This window comes from Oncorhynchus tshawytscha, linkage group LG10 (assembly GCF_018296145.1).
Source record: "Oncorhynchus tshawytscha isolate Ot180627B linkage group LG10, Otsh_v2.0, whole genome shotgun sequence".
Taxonomy (NCBI): Eukaryota; Metazoa; Chordata; class Actinopteri; order Salmoniformes; family Salmonidae; genus Oncorhynchus; species Oncorhynchus tshawytscha.
Window position 1 is genome coordinate 5,592,973 of NC_056438.1, and position 15,585 is coordinate 5,608,557.

Genomic DNA, 15,585 nt, shown 5'->3' on the forward strand with positions numbered 1-15,585 from the left:
ACATGGACTGGGGGGGACTGATCTATAACTACATGGACTGGGGGGCTGATCTATAACCACATGGACTGGAGGAGGGGGACTGATCTATAACTATATGGACTGGGGGAGCTGATCTGATAGCCTTTAGCCGCACCCTCATTCTACTCCTCCTCTGTTCCGCGGGTGATGTGGAGGTAAACCCAGGCCCTGCATGTCCCCAGGCACCCTCATTTGTTGACTTCTGTGATCGAAAAAGCCTTGGTTTCATGCATGTCAACATCAGAAGCCTCCTCCCTAAGTTTGTTTTACTCACTGCTTTAGCACACTCTGCTAACCCTGATGTCCTTGCCGTGTCTGAATCCTGGCTCAGTAAGGCCACCAAAAATTCTGATATTTCCATACCCAACTATAACATTTTCCGTCAAGATAGAACTGCCAAAGGGGAGGAGTTTCAGTTTACTGCAGAGATAGCCTGCAAAGTAATGTCATACGTTCCAGGTCCATACCCAAACAGTTCGAACTACTAATTTAGAAAATTACTCTCTCCAGAAATAAGTCTCTCACTGTTGCCGCCTGCTACCGACCCCCCTCAGCTCCCAGCTGTGCCCTGGACACCATTTGTGAATTGATCGCCCCCCATCTAGCTTCAGAGTTTGTTCTGTTAGGTGACCTAAACTGGGATATGCTTAACACCTCGGCAGTCCTACAATCTAAGCTAGATGCCCTCAATCTCACACAAATCATCAAGGAACCCACCAGGTACAACCTTAAATCTGTAAACAAGGGCACCCTCATAGACGTCATCCTGACCAACTGGCCCTCCAAATACACCTCCGCTGTCTTCAACCAGGATCTCAGCGATCACTGCCTCATTGCCTGTATCCGCTACGGAGCCGCAGTCAAACGACCACCCCTCATCACTGTCAAACGCTCCCTAAAACACTTCTGTGAGCAGGCCTTTCAAATCGACCTGGCCCGGGTATCCTGGAAGGACATTGACCTCATCCCGTCAGTTGAGGATGCCTGGTCATTCTTTAAAAGTAAATTCCTCACCATTTTAGATAAGCATGCTCCGTTCAAAAAATGCAGAACTAAGAACAGATATAGCCCTTGGTTCACTCCAGACCTGACTGCCCTCGACCAGCACAAAAACATCCTGTGGCGGACTGCAATAGCATCGAATAGTCCCCGCGATATGCAACTGTTCAGGGAAGTCAGGAACCAATACACGCAGTCAGTCAGGAAAGCTAAGGCCAGCTTCTTCAGGCAGAAGTTTGCATCCTGTAGCTCCAACTCCAAAAAGTTCTGGGACACTGTGAAGTCCATGGAGAACAAGAGCACCTCCTCCCAGCTGCCCTCTGCACTGAGGCTAGGTAACACGGTCACCACCGATAAATCCATGATTATCGAAAACTTCAACAAGCATTTCTCAACAGCTGGCCATGCCTTCCGCCTGGCTACTCCAACCTCGGCCAACAGCTCCGCCCCCCCGCAGCTACTCGCCCAAGCCTCTCCAGGTTCTTCTTTACCCAAATCCAGATAGCAGATGTTCTGAAAGAGCTGCAAAACCTGGACCCGTACAAATCAGTTGGGCTTGACAATCTGGACAATCCGCCATCGATATTCTTATTGGCAGACTCAGTAGCCTCGGTTTTTCGGATGACTGCCTTGCCTGGTTCAACAATTACTTTGCAGACAGAGTTCAGTGTGTCAAATCGGAGGGCATGCTGTCCGGTCCTCTGGCAGTCTCTATGGGGGTGCCACAGGGTTCAATCCTCGGCCCGACTCTTTTCTCTGTATATATAAATGATGTTGCTCTTGCTGCGGGAGATTCCCTGATCCACCTCTACGCAGACGACACCATTCTATATACTTTCGGCCCGTCCTTGGACACTGTGCTATCTAACCTCCAAACGAGCTTCAATGCCATACAACACTCCTTCCGTGGCCTCCAACTGCTCTTAAACGCTAGTAAAACCAAATGCATGCTTTTCAACCCTTCGCTGCCTGCACCCGCACGCCTGACCAGCATCACCACCCTGGATGGTTCCGACCTTGAATATGTGGACATCTATAAGTACCTAGGTGTCTGGCTAGACTGCAAACTCTCCTTCCAGACTCATATCAAACATCTCCAATCGAAAATCAAATCAAGAATCGGCTTTCTATTCCGCAACAAAGCCTCCTTCACTCACGCCGCCAAACGTACCCTAGTAAAACTGACTATCCTACCGATCTTCGACTTCGGCGACGTCATCTACAAAATTGCTTCCAACACTCTACTCAGCAAACTGGATGCAGTTTATCACAGTGCCATCCGTGTTGTCACTAAAGCACCTTATACCACCCATCACTGCGACCTGTATGCTCTAGTCGGCTGGCCCTCGCTACATATTCGTCGCCAGAACCACTGGCTCCAGGTCATCTACAAGTCCATGCTAGGTAAAGCCCCGCCTTATCTCAGTTCACTGGTCACGATGCCAACACCCATCCGTAGCACGCCCTCCAGCAGGTGTATCTCACTGATCATCCTCAACGCCAACACCTCATTTGGCCGCCTTTCATTCCAGTTCTCTGCTGACTGTGACTGTTTACGAATTACAAAAATCGCTGAAGTTGGAGACTTATCTCCCTCACCAACTTCAAACATCTGCTATCTGAGCAGTTAACTGATCGCTGCAGCTGTACATAGTCGATCGGTAAATAGCCCACCCATTTTTACCTACCTCAACCCATACTGTTTTTATTTATTTACTTTTCTGCTCTTTTGCACACCAATATCTCTACCTGTACATGACCATCTGATCATTTATCATTTATCACTCCAGTGTTTTTAATCTGCAAAATTGTAATTATTCGCCTACCTCCTCATGCCTTTTGCACACAATGTATATAGACTCCCCTTTTTTTCCTACTGTGTTATTGACTTGTTAATTGTTTATTCCATGTGTAACTCTGTGTTGTCTGTTCACACTGCTATGCTTTATCTTGGCCAGGTCGCAGTTGCAAATGAGAACTTGTTCTCAACTAGCCTACCTGGTTAAATAAAGGTGAAATAAAATAAAAAATATAAAAAAATACATATCTATCTATACTATATGGACTGGGGGGGGGGCTGATCTATAACCATATGGACTGGGCGGGGGGCTGATCCTGGATCAACACTCCTGTACTCAGATCCTCTGTCTCCCCATATAGTGTAGTATTATGACCAGACTTACAGTTGTTTCAGACACACAAATTAGAAAATATAGATTGATTGAGTTGGGAGTCAAATGGCACCCTGCCACCAGAGCACTACGGGGCTCTGGTCTAAAAGTAGTGCACTATGTAGGGAATAGGGCTCTGGTCTAAAGTAGTGCACTATGTAGGGAATAGGGCTCTGGTCTAAAGTAGTGCACTATGTAGGGAATAGGGTGCCATTTGGGAAACATCCAGGGTCAAGGGGGTCATTTGGAGACGGTACTTCCTTCCAGGTAATATTTCTGGAGAGAGAAAGAGAGAGAGAGGGAGAGAGGGGGGGATCAGGAAGAGAGAGGGGATAGAGAAAGAGAGGGGATAGAATATTTCTGGATAGAGAAAGAGAGAGGGGGAGAGAAAGAGGGGGGAGAGAAAGAGAGAGAGGGAGGGAGAGAGAGAGGGGGGTAGAGAGAGGGAGAGAGGGAGGAGGAGAGAGAGAGAGGGAGGTGGAGAGAAAGAGGGAGAGAGAAAGAGGGGGGATAAAGAAAGAGAGAGGGGAGAGAGGAGGGGTAGTAGAGAGAGAGAGGGAGGGAGAGAAAGGGAGGGGGGAGAGAGAGAGAGCGAGAGAGAGAGGGGGGGTGGAGGTGACAGGTTATTATCATTGTTAGTTGTCCAGAACTGGTTATTTACAGGCCTAATAATGAAACCGGTCAATTCCAATGTATCAAACTAACAGGTCCACCCGGTCCCACCCGTCAGTCCCCCCCCTAACTAACTGGTATAGTGATGTTGATACCTGCAGGTTCTGATAGTGTTGCAGACTGCTGCAGTGGGTCTTCCTGGCTGTGTGTTCGTTCCCGTAGAACAGAGAACACAACTTACAGAAGAACCCTGTCTTAGGAACCACAAAGTCCTGGCCTGGAGAGGAGAGAGAGGGAGGGGGGTCAGTGAAACCTGATGAGAAATGATGTGTGTGTGTCTGTCGGGGAGTGTGTCTGTCAGTATCACCTATAGGGTTGTGAGGGCTGAAGGGAGGCAGGTTGAAGTCTGTGATCAGAGGAGACTCAGAACGACAACGTTTTAATTCAGGCTCCTCTTCCTCCTCTCTTCTCTGTTCACTGGCTTCTAGAGAGATGTGGAGAGAGAGAGAGAGCGAGAGAGAGAGATGTGGAGAGAGAGCAAGAGAGAGAGAGGGAGAGAGAGAGAGCGAGAGAGGTGTGGAGATGAGAGCGAGAGAGAGAGATGTGGAGAGAGAGAGAGAGAGAGGTGGAGAGAGAGAGATGTGGAGATAACTAACTGGTATAGTGATGTGTGATACCTGCAGGTTCTGAGAGTGATGCAGATGTGGAAAGAGTGAGAGATGTTCCTGGCTGTGTGTTCGAGAGATGTGGAGAAGAGAGAACACAGATGTGGAGAGAGAGAACCCTGTGTTAGAGATGTGGAGAGAAGAGATGTGGCCTGGAGAGAGAGAGATATGGAGAGAGAGGGATGTGGAGAGAGAGAACCTGAGAGAGAAGATGATGTGTGAGAGAGAGATGTGTCTGAGAGAGAGATGTCTGTCAGTATCACCTAGAGAGAGAGTGAGAGAGAGATGTAGAGAGAGAGATGTAGAGAGAGAGATGTAGAGAGAGAGCGAGATGTGGAGAGAGAGTGAGCAGATGGGAGAGAGAGATGTGGAGAGAGAGAGAGATGTAGAATGTCAGGCTCCTGTTCCTCCTGTGGAGAGAGAGATTCTGTGTGTCAGAGAGCTTGTAGAGAGATGTGGAGAGAGAGAGCGAGATGTGGAGAGAGATGTGGAGAGAGAGATGAGAGAGAGAGAGAGAGAGAGATGTGGAGAGAGAGAGAGATGAGAGAGATGTGGAGAGAGAGAGAGATGTGAGATGAGAGAGATGTGGAAAGAGAGAGAGAGTGAGAGAGAGAGGTGGAGAGAGAGAGAGAGAGAGAGAGATGTAGAGAGAGATGAGAGAGAGAGAGAGAGATGTGGAGATGAGAGAGATGTGGAGAGAGAGAGAGAGATGTGGAGAGAGAGAGAGATGTGGAGATGAGAGAGATGTGGAGAGAGAGAGAGATGTGGAGAGAGAGATGTGGAGAGAGAGAGAGAGAGATGAGAGGGATGTGGAGATGAGAGAGATGTGGAGAGAGAGAGAGATGTGCAGAGAGAGAGGAGTCAGGAAGAACAAAGGCGAAAGGAGAAAACAGATAAATTTGGCAGCAATAACACAAGAGTCCAGATATCATGTCATTATGTTCCTATCAAACACACGTCTTCATGACCACGTGGCCATTAGGGACATCCAGGGAGGACCTGATATTCATACCGCCTGGAATACAGATACCAGCCAAGGAAAAATGACTCAGTCTGTGGTCACATTTGAAAAAGATGACCCATACGATTCAAAAATAAACTTCTCCACGGGAATGTGACACCTCAGTGACGCTACGAGGCTGGTGACTCATGAACTACTGAACAACATCTAACGTTGTTCTCTCTCTACCTTGTGGTGTTGTGGAGTCAGTCCAAGCCTTTCCAACACAGATATCTGTTGTCTCCTGTTTCCCCTCCAGACTCTGGTTCTCAGGGGGGTCCGTCTGCCTCTCCTGCCCTGCTGAGGAGGCCTCCAGGCTGGGTTGGTCTGCCGGGGTGTCAGCCTTCCTCTCTTTCTCATGGAGGTCTGGGACCGAGGCAGCTGGTTGGGCGTCCACCTCTGAGGTCACAGCGACTTGGAGCAATGAGGAGGGAGCGTCAACGGAAGCTGTGTCAGTGGGAGGAGTCGTATCTGCCCGAGGCTCCTCCTCTTCCTGGTCTTTGACGCTCACCTTCTTCACCTTCACTGATTTCCTGGCTGTGATGAGAGAAGGTGAAGAAAGACAGCTGCAACATTACAACTCCAATCCTCTCCGAGTGTGTGTGTCTCCGAGTGTGTGTGTCTCCGAGTGTGTGTGTCTCCGAGTGTGTGTGTCTCCGAGTGTGTATCTCCGAGTGTGTGTGTGTGTGTCTCCGAGTGTGTGTGTCCCTCTATCTTACCAGAGGTCTGTCGGGCCCTCTTCCTCCCCCTGGCTCCTCTCCTTGTGGTAACAGCCTCCTCCTCCTCCTCTCCCACTTCATCCATGGTCACAAAGTCCATTCTCCTGATTTCCTCCATGCCCCTGCCGTCGTCCTCTGCACCAGGAGACCCTGTAGCATCAGCTAGAGGAGAGAAATGGTTTAGAGGACGAGTGTCCCGACACCCCCCCTTCTGTCCCGAACCCCCCCCTTTCTGTCCCCATACACCCTCCCCCTTCTGTCCCCATAAACCCCCCACCATTCTGTCCCCCACTTCTGTCCCCATACACCCCCCCCCCCTTCTGTCCCCATACCCCCCCCACCATTCTGTCCCCCACTTCTGTCCCCATACACCCCCCTTGTCCCGATGTCCCGATACACCCCCTCCTGTCCCGATACACCCCCCTTCTGTCCCGATACACCCCCCTATGTCCCCATACACCCCCCCCACTTCTGTCCCCATACACCCCCCTTTTCTGTCCAGATACACCCCTTCCGTCCTGACCCACACCCATTCTCTTCTACTATGACAGACAGACCTGTGTGGTCAGCTTGCTGGTTCTGCGCTGGTTCAGGACCCTTGTTCTGCTCTTCCTCCTCATCATCCTCCCCATCACCTCCAGCCTCATCCAGGGTTACCAGAGTCTGATAGGAGAGAGGTCAAAGGGTGTGTGACTGAGAAAGGGAGAGGAGAGAGACGACAGAGAGAGGAGAGAGAGACGACAGAGAGGAGAGAGAGAGACGACAGAGAGGAGAGAGAGAGACGACAGAGAGAGGAGAGAGAGACGACAGAGAGAAGAGACGACAGAGAGAGGAGAGAGACGACAGAGAGAGGAGAGAGAGACGCCAGAGAGAGGAGAGAGAGACGACAGAGAGAAGAGACGACAGAGAGAGGAGAGAGACGACAGAGAGAGGAGAGAGAGACGCCAGAGAGGAGAGAGACGACAGAGAGAGAGAGAGACGACAGAGAGAGGAGAGAGAGACGACAGAGAGAGAAGAGAGAGACGCCAGAGAGGAGAGAGACGACAGAGAGAGGAGAGAGAGACGACAGAGAGAGAAGAGAGACGACAGAGAGAGGAGAGAGACGACAGAGAGAGGAGAGAGACGACAGAGAGAGAAGAGAGAGACGACAGAGAGAGACGACAGAGAGAGGAGAGAGACGACAGAGACGACAGAGCGAGAAGAGAGACGACAGAGAGAGGAGAGAGAGATGACAGAGAGGAGAGAGACGACAGAGAGAGGAGAGAGAGACGACAGAGAGAGGTGAGAGAGACGACAGAGAGAGGAGAGAGAGACGACAGAGAGAGGAGAGAGAGACGACAGAGAGAGGAGAGAGAGACGACAGAGAGAGGAGAGAGAGACGACAGAGAGAAGAGACGACAGAGAGAGAAGAGAGAGACGCCAGAGAGGAGAGAGACGACAGAGAGAGGAGAGAGAGACGACAGAGAGAGAAGAGACGACAGAGAGAGGAGAGAGACGACAGAGAGAGAAGAGAGAGACGACAGAGAGACGACAGAGAGAGGAGAGAGACGACAGAGACGACAGAGCGAGAAGAGAGACGACAGAGAGAGGAGAGAGAGATGACAGAGAGGAGAGAGACGACAGAGAGAGGAGAGAGAGACGACAGAGAGAGGTGAGAGAGACGACAGAGAGAGAGAGAGAGACGACAGAGAGAGAGAGAGAGACGACAGAGAGAGGAGAGAGAGACGACAGAGAGGAGAGAGAGACGACAGAGAGAGGAGAGAGAGACGACAGAGAGAAGAGACGACAGAGAGAGAAGAGAGAGACGCCAGAGAGAGGAGAGAGAGAGACGACAGAGAGGAGAGAGAGACGACAGAGAGGAGAGAGAGACGACAGAGAGGAGAGAGAGACGACAGAGAGAGGAGAGAGAGACGACAGAGAGAAGAGACGACAGAGAGAGAAGAGAGAGACGCCAGAGAGAGGAGAGAGAGACGACAGAGAGGAGAGAGAGACGACAGAGAGGAGAGAGAGACGACAGAGAGAGAGAGAGAGAGACGACAGAGAGAGGAGAGAGAGACGACAGAGAGAGGAGAGAGAGACGACAGAGAGAGGAGAGAGAGACGACAGAGAGGAGAGAGAGACGACAGAGAGAGGAGAGAGAGACGACAGAGAGAAGAGACGACAGAGAGAGAAGAGAGAGACGCCAGAGAGAGGAGAGAGAGACGACAGAGAGGAGAGAGAGACGACAGAGAGGAGAGAGAGACGACAGAGAGGAGAGAGAGACGACAGAGAGAGGAGAGAGAGACGACAGAGAGAGGAGAGAGAGAGACGACAGAGAGAGGAGAGAGAGACGACAGAGAGGAGAGAGAGACGACAGAGAGAGAGAGAGAGACGACAGAGAGAAGAGACGACAGAGAGAGAAGAGAGAGACGCCAGAGAGAGGAGAGAGAGACGACAGAGAGGAGAGAGAGACGACAGAGAGAGGAGAGAGAGACGACAGAGAGGAGAGAGAGACGACAGAGGAGAGAGAGACGACAGAGAGAGGAGAGAGACGACAGAGAGAGAAGAGAGAGACGACAGAGAGAGACGACAGAGAGAGGAGAGAGAGATGACAGAGAGAGGAGAGAGAGACGACAGAGAGAGGAGAGAGAGACGACAGAGAGGAGAGAGAGACGACAGAGAGAGGAGAGAGAGACGACAGAGAGAGAAGAGAGAGACGACAGAGAGAGAAGAGAGAGACGACAGAGAGAGACGACAGAGAGAGGAGAGAGAGACGACAGAGAGAGGAGAGAGAGACGACAGAGAGAGAAGAGAGAGACGACAGAGAGAGACGACAGAGAGAGGAGAGAGAGACGACAGAGAGAGGAGAGAGACGACAGAGAGAGGAGAGAGACGACAGAGAGAGAAGAGAGAGACGACAGAGAGAGACGACAGAGAGAGGAGAGAGAGACGACAGAGAGAGGAGAGAGACGACAGAGAGAGGAGAGAGAGACGACAGAGAGGAGAGAGAGACGACAGAGAGAGGAGAGAGAGACGACAGAGAGAGGAGAGAGAGACGACAGAGAGAGGAGAGAGAGACGACAGAGAGGAGAGAGAGAGACGACAGAGAGAGGAGAGAGAGACGACAGAGAGGAGAGAGAGACGACAGAGAGAGGAGAGAGAGAGACGACAGAGAGAGGTGAGAGAGACGACAGAGAGAGAAGAGAGAGACGACAGAGAGAGGAGAGAGAGACGACAGAGAGAGGAGAGAGAGACGACAGAGAGAGAAGAGAGAGACGACAGAGAGAGACGACAGAGAGAGGAGAGAGAGACGACAGAGAGAGGAGAGAGACGACAGAGAGAGGAGAGAGACGACAGAGAGAGAAGAGAGAGACGACAGAGAGAGACGACAGAGAGAGGAGAGAGAGACGACAGAGAGAGGAGAGACGACAGAGAGAGGAGAGAGAGACGACAGAGAGGAGAGAGAGACGACAGAGAGAGGAGAGAGAGACGACAGAGAGAGGAGAGAGAGACGACAGAGAGGAGAGAGAGACGACAGAGAGAGGTGAGAGAGACGACAGAGAGAGGAGAGAGAGACGACAGAGAGAGGAGAGAGAGACGACAGAGAGAGGAGAGAGAGAGGAGAGAGAGACGACAGAGAGAGGAGAGAGAGGTGAGAGAGACGACAGAGAGAGGAGAGAGAGACGACAGAGAGAGGAGAGAGAGACGACAGAGAGAGGAGAGAGAGACGACAGAGAGAGGAGAGAGAGACGACAGAGAGGAGAGAGAGACGACAGAGAGAGGAGAGAGACGACAGAGAGAGGAGAGAGAGACGACAGAGAGAGGAGAGAGACACGACAGAGAGAGGAGAGAGAGACGACAGAGAGAGGAGAGAGAGACGACAGAGAGAGGAGAGAGAGACGAGAGAGAGGTGAGAGAGACGACAGAGAGAGGAGAGAGAGACGACAGAGAGAGGAGAGAGAGACGACAGAGAGAGGAGAGAGAGACGACAGAGAGAGGAGAGAGAGCGGAGACAGCAAGCAGCAGATATTTCCTGACCTCTGGGTTGAAAGTGTCTCCTGATTCGTCCTCCTGGCTGAAGGGGTGTGGCTCCAGGCAAGGCCCCTCCGCTCCTTCATCCTCTCCGATCTCATCCAAAGTCACCAAGCCCTCAGTATCCACTCCGACCCTCTCCTCCTCCCTGGTCCGTTCCTTCTCTCTACTCCTCCTCCGCCCTTTCTCTCTCTCCTTCCCTCTGTCCTTCTCTCGCTGCTTCTCCTTCACCAGTTTTTGTTTCTTAATAAGTTCTTCCTCTTCGGCGGCGTCATCAGGGTAATCCTCCTCCTCCTCGCTCACCTCATCCAAGGTGACAAGGTTACTCTTTTTCGGGGTACCCCCCTCGGACTCTCCTGTTGGGGTCTTGGTCACCTCTTGAGTTTTGGATACCTTCTTAATCTGCTTTTTCCCCTTCTTTTGGGGTGTCTTCTTACCCCCCTTTAGAGGCTTGGAACCCCCCTGACATTTAGAGTCAGTCGTATGGTTGTCCAGAACTTGGGTCGTTTCCGTCTGATCGTCGACTGAATCTAGTATCTGGAACCCCTCCATCTCTCTGGGTAGAGAATCTCTTCGGCCTCCTTGGCCTGCGAGAGAGGAGTCGGCCCTGTTGTCTTCAGTGTCTTCTAGCGAGTCAAGGATCTGGAAAGCAGAATCTTCTTCTTCGTCGTTGGAGATCTCTTCGTGTTCCTCTAGTGTAGCTTGAGGCACCTGGGAACCTGTAGATTCGGAGGCTGCAGGCGCCTGGTAACCCAGAGATAGAGATCCAGACTGTTCTTGAGTGTCTTGACTGCCCTCTTCTCCGTCTCTAGGTGTGTCATCGTCCACAGCTTCGTCGAGTATCTGGAAATCACCATCATCATCAGGTACTTTATCAATAAGTGATTGGGGCACCTGGGGACCCGACACCGTCTCCACCTCTTGTAGTTGCAGGGCCTTCTGAAGGTTTCGCTCCTTGGCTGAGGCAGAAGGATGGGTCAGACCAAGCTCCAGGGGACAGGCTCCATTCTGAGCCTCGGTACCCAGAATCGAGGAACCTTTTTCAGCCTGGGTCGTCTCCTCGCTCCCCTCTAGCTCTGGAGGTTTTTCAGCGGTCGTCTCCATATCGCTTTCTGACACAGCACTTTTCTTTTCCTTGTTGTCGGTCACTGCAGTGTCCAACACTGACATCTTGTGGTGGGATGTCGGTACTACATCCCCCGTGTCACATCGCTTAGTGACCACTACGACTTCCTCTTCCGACTGAGACCGAGTCTCCAAGGGAACAGGCTCCGCCTCCGTATCGGCTATGCTGGTGTTTTCGTCGGCAGCTTCCTGGGTTCCTGCGGCTTCGGTTGCTACAACAACAGCTGCTGATGACCTGGTCTTGCGTCCAGAGGTGGCAGGTGGTTGAGGTTTAGCTGCTGCCTTTTTTGCTGCGGCTTTTCGTGGAGTCTTCTGAGCAGGGGGGGTAGAGGAGGAGGACGTGGGTGTCTCCTTGTGCTCCAGGCTAGATTTCGGAGATGGGGTATCTGGGGTACCCCTCTTGCGTTTGGACGAACGTTTTGACCTTTCCGAGGCCTTATCTTGTGTCTTGTGTGACGAAGATGAGGATGACTGCGGTGGGTTGGTGTTCTCAGCCTCATCACCTTCCACCTCATCCACAGTAACAAACTGGTCCATGTTGAACTGGTCCAGATAGAAGGAGTTGGCTTCACCAGGGATGACGTCAGACGTAAACTCATCTCCCGCGTAGCAACTAGCTTGAGGTAAAGAGAGACAGAGAAGGATGAATCCAAATAATTAATTCATCAAAATCAAATCAAATCTTCCACAAGTTCAACAGAAGTGCTGTAGTTTGAAATCAGTTCTGTAGTTTGAAATCAGATGTAGTTTGAAATCAGATGTATGAGAGTTTGCTACAACAGACTATAGCGGTTATAGATTCTGTACAGAATGTGGTATTTTAAAGAAATGTTGGCGTTTGGAAAGCATCGTCGGCTCACCGTGTCTTTAGACCTGCTCCTAGAGGAGAGGGTCGTTTTACTGCTGCTACCGAGGCTCTGTGGAACCAACAGAAACATTTCACAGGATCATTTCTCGCTCAGAAATAGAATCAAATCATAAAAAGATAGAATTGTCATTCAGCATCACGCCTTGCTTTTCTTCTTCTCCTACCTTGCTCCTCTCGTCTTCCTCTTCTTTCCTCCCCTTCTTCCCCTTCTTCTTGGCGGGGCTGCCGTCGTGTCTGCTGCTCCTGTGGGAGCCAGAAGAGGCGCTAGAGGAGTTACCCTGTCTAGACGTCGAAGGGAGCCCCTCATCGGAAGGAGCCCGGCTGCTTCTATGCCTTGAAGAGTCTCTCCTTTCTGCGGAGAGGCGCCGGCCTCTCCCTCCGGAAGCCTCGGTCTTCCCTGGATGAATTCATTTTATTAGACATTTAAACATATAATGAGTTGCCTCAGTCATTAGAGTACAATACATACATTCAAATATTAGCAGAAGCTAACGTAACAGTATTGCTTCCATCCCTCTCCTCGGCCCTACATGGGCTTCCTCGAAGCAGCCACCCTGGACGCATCGTTACCCATCGCTCCCCAAAAGCCGCAGCCCTTGCAGAGGGGAACAACTACTCCAAGTCTCAGAGCGAGTGACGTCACCGACTGAAACGCTATTAGCGCGCACCACCGCTAACTAGCTAGCCATTTCACACCGGTTACAATAAGGTGCAATGAATCAGACTGTCAGTGATTCAAATCTGTCAAGGTTTAAATGATATCTGTCCCTTAAATTCACATTATTATTATGATACGTACATTCTTGTGGTCTGGTTGGCCAGATCCTGAAGGTGTCTTCTTCGTGTCGGTGGTCTTCTTGTCTGGCTGTGACTTCTTCTCTGGTCGTGGCTCCTCTTTCTTCGTCGTCTCTTTCTCCCCAGTCTTCTCTTCTGACTCAGCCGGGGTCTTTCTCTCCGCCGTCTCCCCAGCTGCAGGGCTCTCCTGGTTGGGTAGAGGCTTGGCCTGGATCCCCTCTCCCTGGTTGTGTTCCTGTTTAGCCTGTTCCTCCGCCAGTCTCCCCATACGGTGTTGGTGCACCGCTGCCTCCAGGGCCTTGAGGATCTCCTCGGTGACCGGAGGAAAGTCCTGAGGTTTGTCTTCAACATTTAACTCTACCGGGACAGGAGCCGGTGTTTGTGCCGGTACAAAGGCAGCAACGGTGTCAGAGTCGATAGGATTGGCCACGTTATCAGCTTCCTCCACAGCGGAGATCAGACAAGGTTCTGTTGTGGCCACAGTCATCACGGTTTCACTAACCAACGCAATGACATCACTGCCCTGTTGTGGGACCGCAGCTAGAACCTGTTCGGGTTCTGCTGCAACCTCATTGGTCGAGGCGACGCCGTCGGTGCTCTGGGTTTCCATGGCGACCTCTTCCTCGGGAGCGGACACGGCAACCGTAGGTAACGAGGCGGAAACGACGACGGTCGCAGTGTCTTCCTTGTTTCTTTTTGCCTCCTCCTCAGTTTTCATCCCTCCGTCCTCTTTGGGAGGATGAGCGTTCTTCTTCTTCCCATCTTTTGTCGAGGAAATCCCACCCTCTTTCCCTTCAGACTCCGCCACCGTTGCCTTTCCGTCGGAATTCATCACCACGACGTCACTTCCTGGTTGCTTGGCAGCCACAGCAACAGGCTGAGAGGATGAGACCGTAGCATTGGTGCTGGTAGTAGTGGGAGTAACAGGTTTAACTGGGGTTGTGACATCTTTAGCTACAGGCTTCTTGCCTTTGATTGGTTTCTTCTTGGCTTTGGTGCTGAAATAACAAACACGTAGATTATAAAATAAGTGATGTTTACATGCCCAGATCAGTCCGAAAGGTCTCCAGAGGAACACATGGGACAGGAGTTGTTCCCTGACAAGGAAAAACAATGGACTCTAATTGTATCCTGTGTCGTTAGAAAACAGGACGTTAATACAATGATTGGATTGGATGGACTGACGGATCAAATCTAGGAAGTTAATGAAAGGTTGAGTTAAGATATTTACCTGACAACAGATGTCTTCTGGGCTGGGGGCTGCGGTGCCTGTTGATCCTTGACCAGCAAGTTGAACTTCAGAGGGTTGTTCTGAACTACACTGGGGGACTTCTGGAAATGAAGACACACGGTCATCGCCACCGACGACGATTCCATCTCAAAATAGATCTGAGACAGAGAGAGAAACATATATATTAAACAAACCAATTAATCTGATTTGTTATCTGTGTCGTCTCCTGACGAATCATAAATGTTTTAAAAAATGCAGTCGGAGGTTCCAGGAGGTTCCAGGGTCCTAATGGGTTACACGGAGCTTTCAGAAAGCATTCGGACCCCTAGACTTATAACACATTTTGTTTTGTTACAGCCTTATTATAAAAATTATCTACAAACGATACCCCATAATGACAAAGCAAAAAACAGGATTTTTTGAATTTGTTGCTAATTTACAAAAAAATAAAGAAATATGAAATTTCACATTTACACAAGAATTCAGATCCTTTACTCAGTACTTTGTTGAAGCACCTTTGGCAGCGATTACATCCTAGAGTCTTCTTGGGTATGACGCTACAAGCTTGGCACACCTTTATTTGGGAGTTTCTCCATTTCTTCTCTGCACATCCTCTCAAACTCTGTCAGGTTGGATGGGAGCGTCGCTGAACAGCTATTTTCAGGTCTCTCCAGAGATGTTTGATCAGGTTCAAGTCGGGGCTCTGGCTGGTCCACTCAAGGACATTCAGAGACTTGTCCCGAAGCCACCCCTGTCTTGTCTGGCTGTGTGCTTAGAGTTGTTATCCTTTTGGAAGGTGAACCTTCGCCCCACTGTGAGGTCCTGAGCGCTCTGGAGCAGGTTTTCATCAAGGATCTCTCGGTACTTTGCTCCGTTCATCTTTGCCTCGATCCTGACTAGTCTCCCAGTCCCTGCCACTGAAAAACATCCCCACAGCATGATGCTGCCACCACCATGTTTCACCGTAGGGATGGTGCCAGGTTTCCTTCAGACGTTACTCTTGGCATTCAGGCCAAAGAGTTGAATATTGGTTTCATCAGACCAGAGAATCTTGTTTCTCATTTCTCTTTTTTTTTCTGAGAGTTTTTAGGTGCCTTTTGGCAAACTCCAAGCAGGCTGTCATGTGCCTTTTACTGAGGAGTGGATTCCGTCTGGCCACTCTACCATAAAGGCCTGATTGGTGGAGTGCTGCAGAGATGGTTGTCCTTCTGGAAGGTTCTCCCATCTCCACAGAGGAACTCTAGAGCTATGTCAGAGTGACCATCAGGCTCTTGGTCACCTCCAGATTGCTCATTTTGACCGGGCGACCAGCTCAAGGAAGAGTCTTGGTGGTTCCAACCTTCTTCCATTTAAGAATCTTGTGGACCTTCA

General features: G+C 50.6%; 2 protein-coding genes across 2 annotated transcripts; both read right to left on the bottom strand.

The window, feature by feature from the left end:
• Positions 1-2,974: 2,974 nt before the first annotated feature.
• LOC112240671 (zinc finger protein 638) lies at positions 2,975-12,580 on the bottom strand. The gene is made up of 9 exons (XM_042328078.1): positions 12,353-12,580; positions 12,181-12,237; positions 10,202-11,933; positions 6,742-6,847; positions 6,185-6,346; positions 5,655-6,002; positions 4,168-4,284; positions 3,956-4,077; positions 2,975-3,464 (listed from the first exon to the last, which is right to left on the bottom strand). Exons 1-9 carry the CDS (start codon positions 12,493-12,495, stop codon positions 3,429-3,431), a joined length of 2,823 nt encoding a protein of 940 aa, XP_042184012.1. The 5' UTR covers positions 12,496-12,580; the 3' UTR covers positions 2,975-3,428.
• A 299-nt stretch (positions 12,581-12,879) lies between these two features.
• Positions 12,880-14,398, bottom strand: LOC121847405 (enolase-phosphatase E1-like). The gene is made up of 2 exons (XM_042328087.1): positions 14,215-14,398; positions 12,880-13,981 (listed from the first exon to the last, which is right to left on the bottom strand). The coding sequence occupies exons 1-2, from the start codon at positions 14,391-14,393 to the stop codon at positions 12,964-12,966; spliced, it is 1,197 nt and encodes a 398-aa protein (XP_042184021.1). The 5' UTR covers positions 14,394-14,398; the 3' UTR covers positions 12,880-12,963.
• Positions 14,399-15,585: the final 1,187 nt, after the last annotated feature.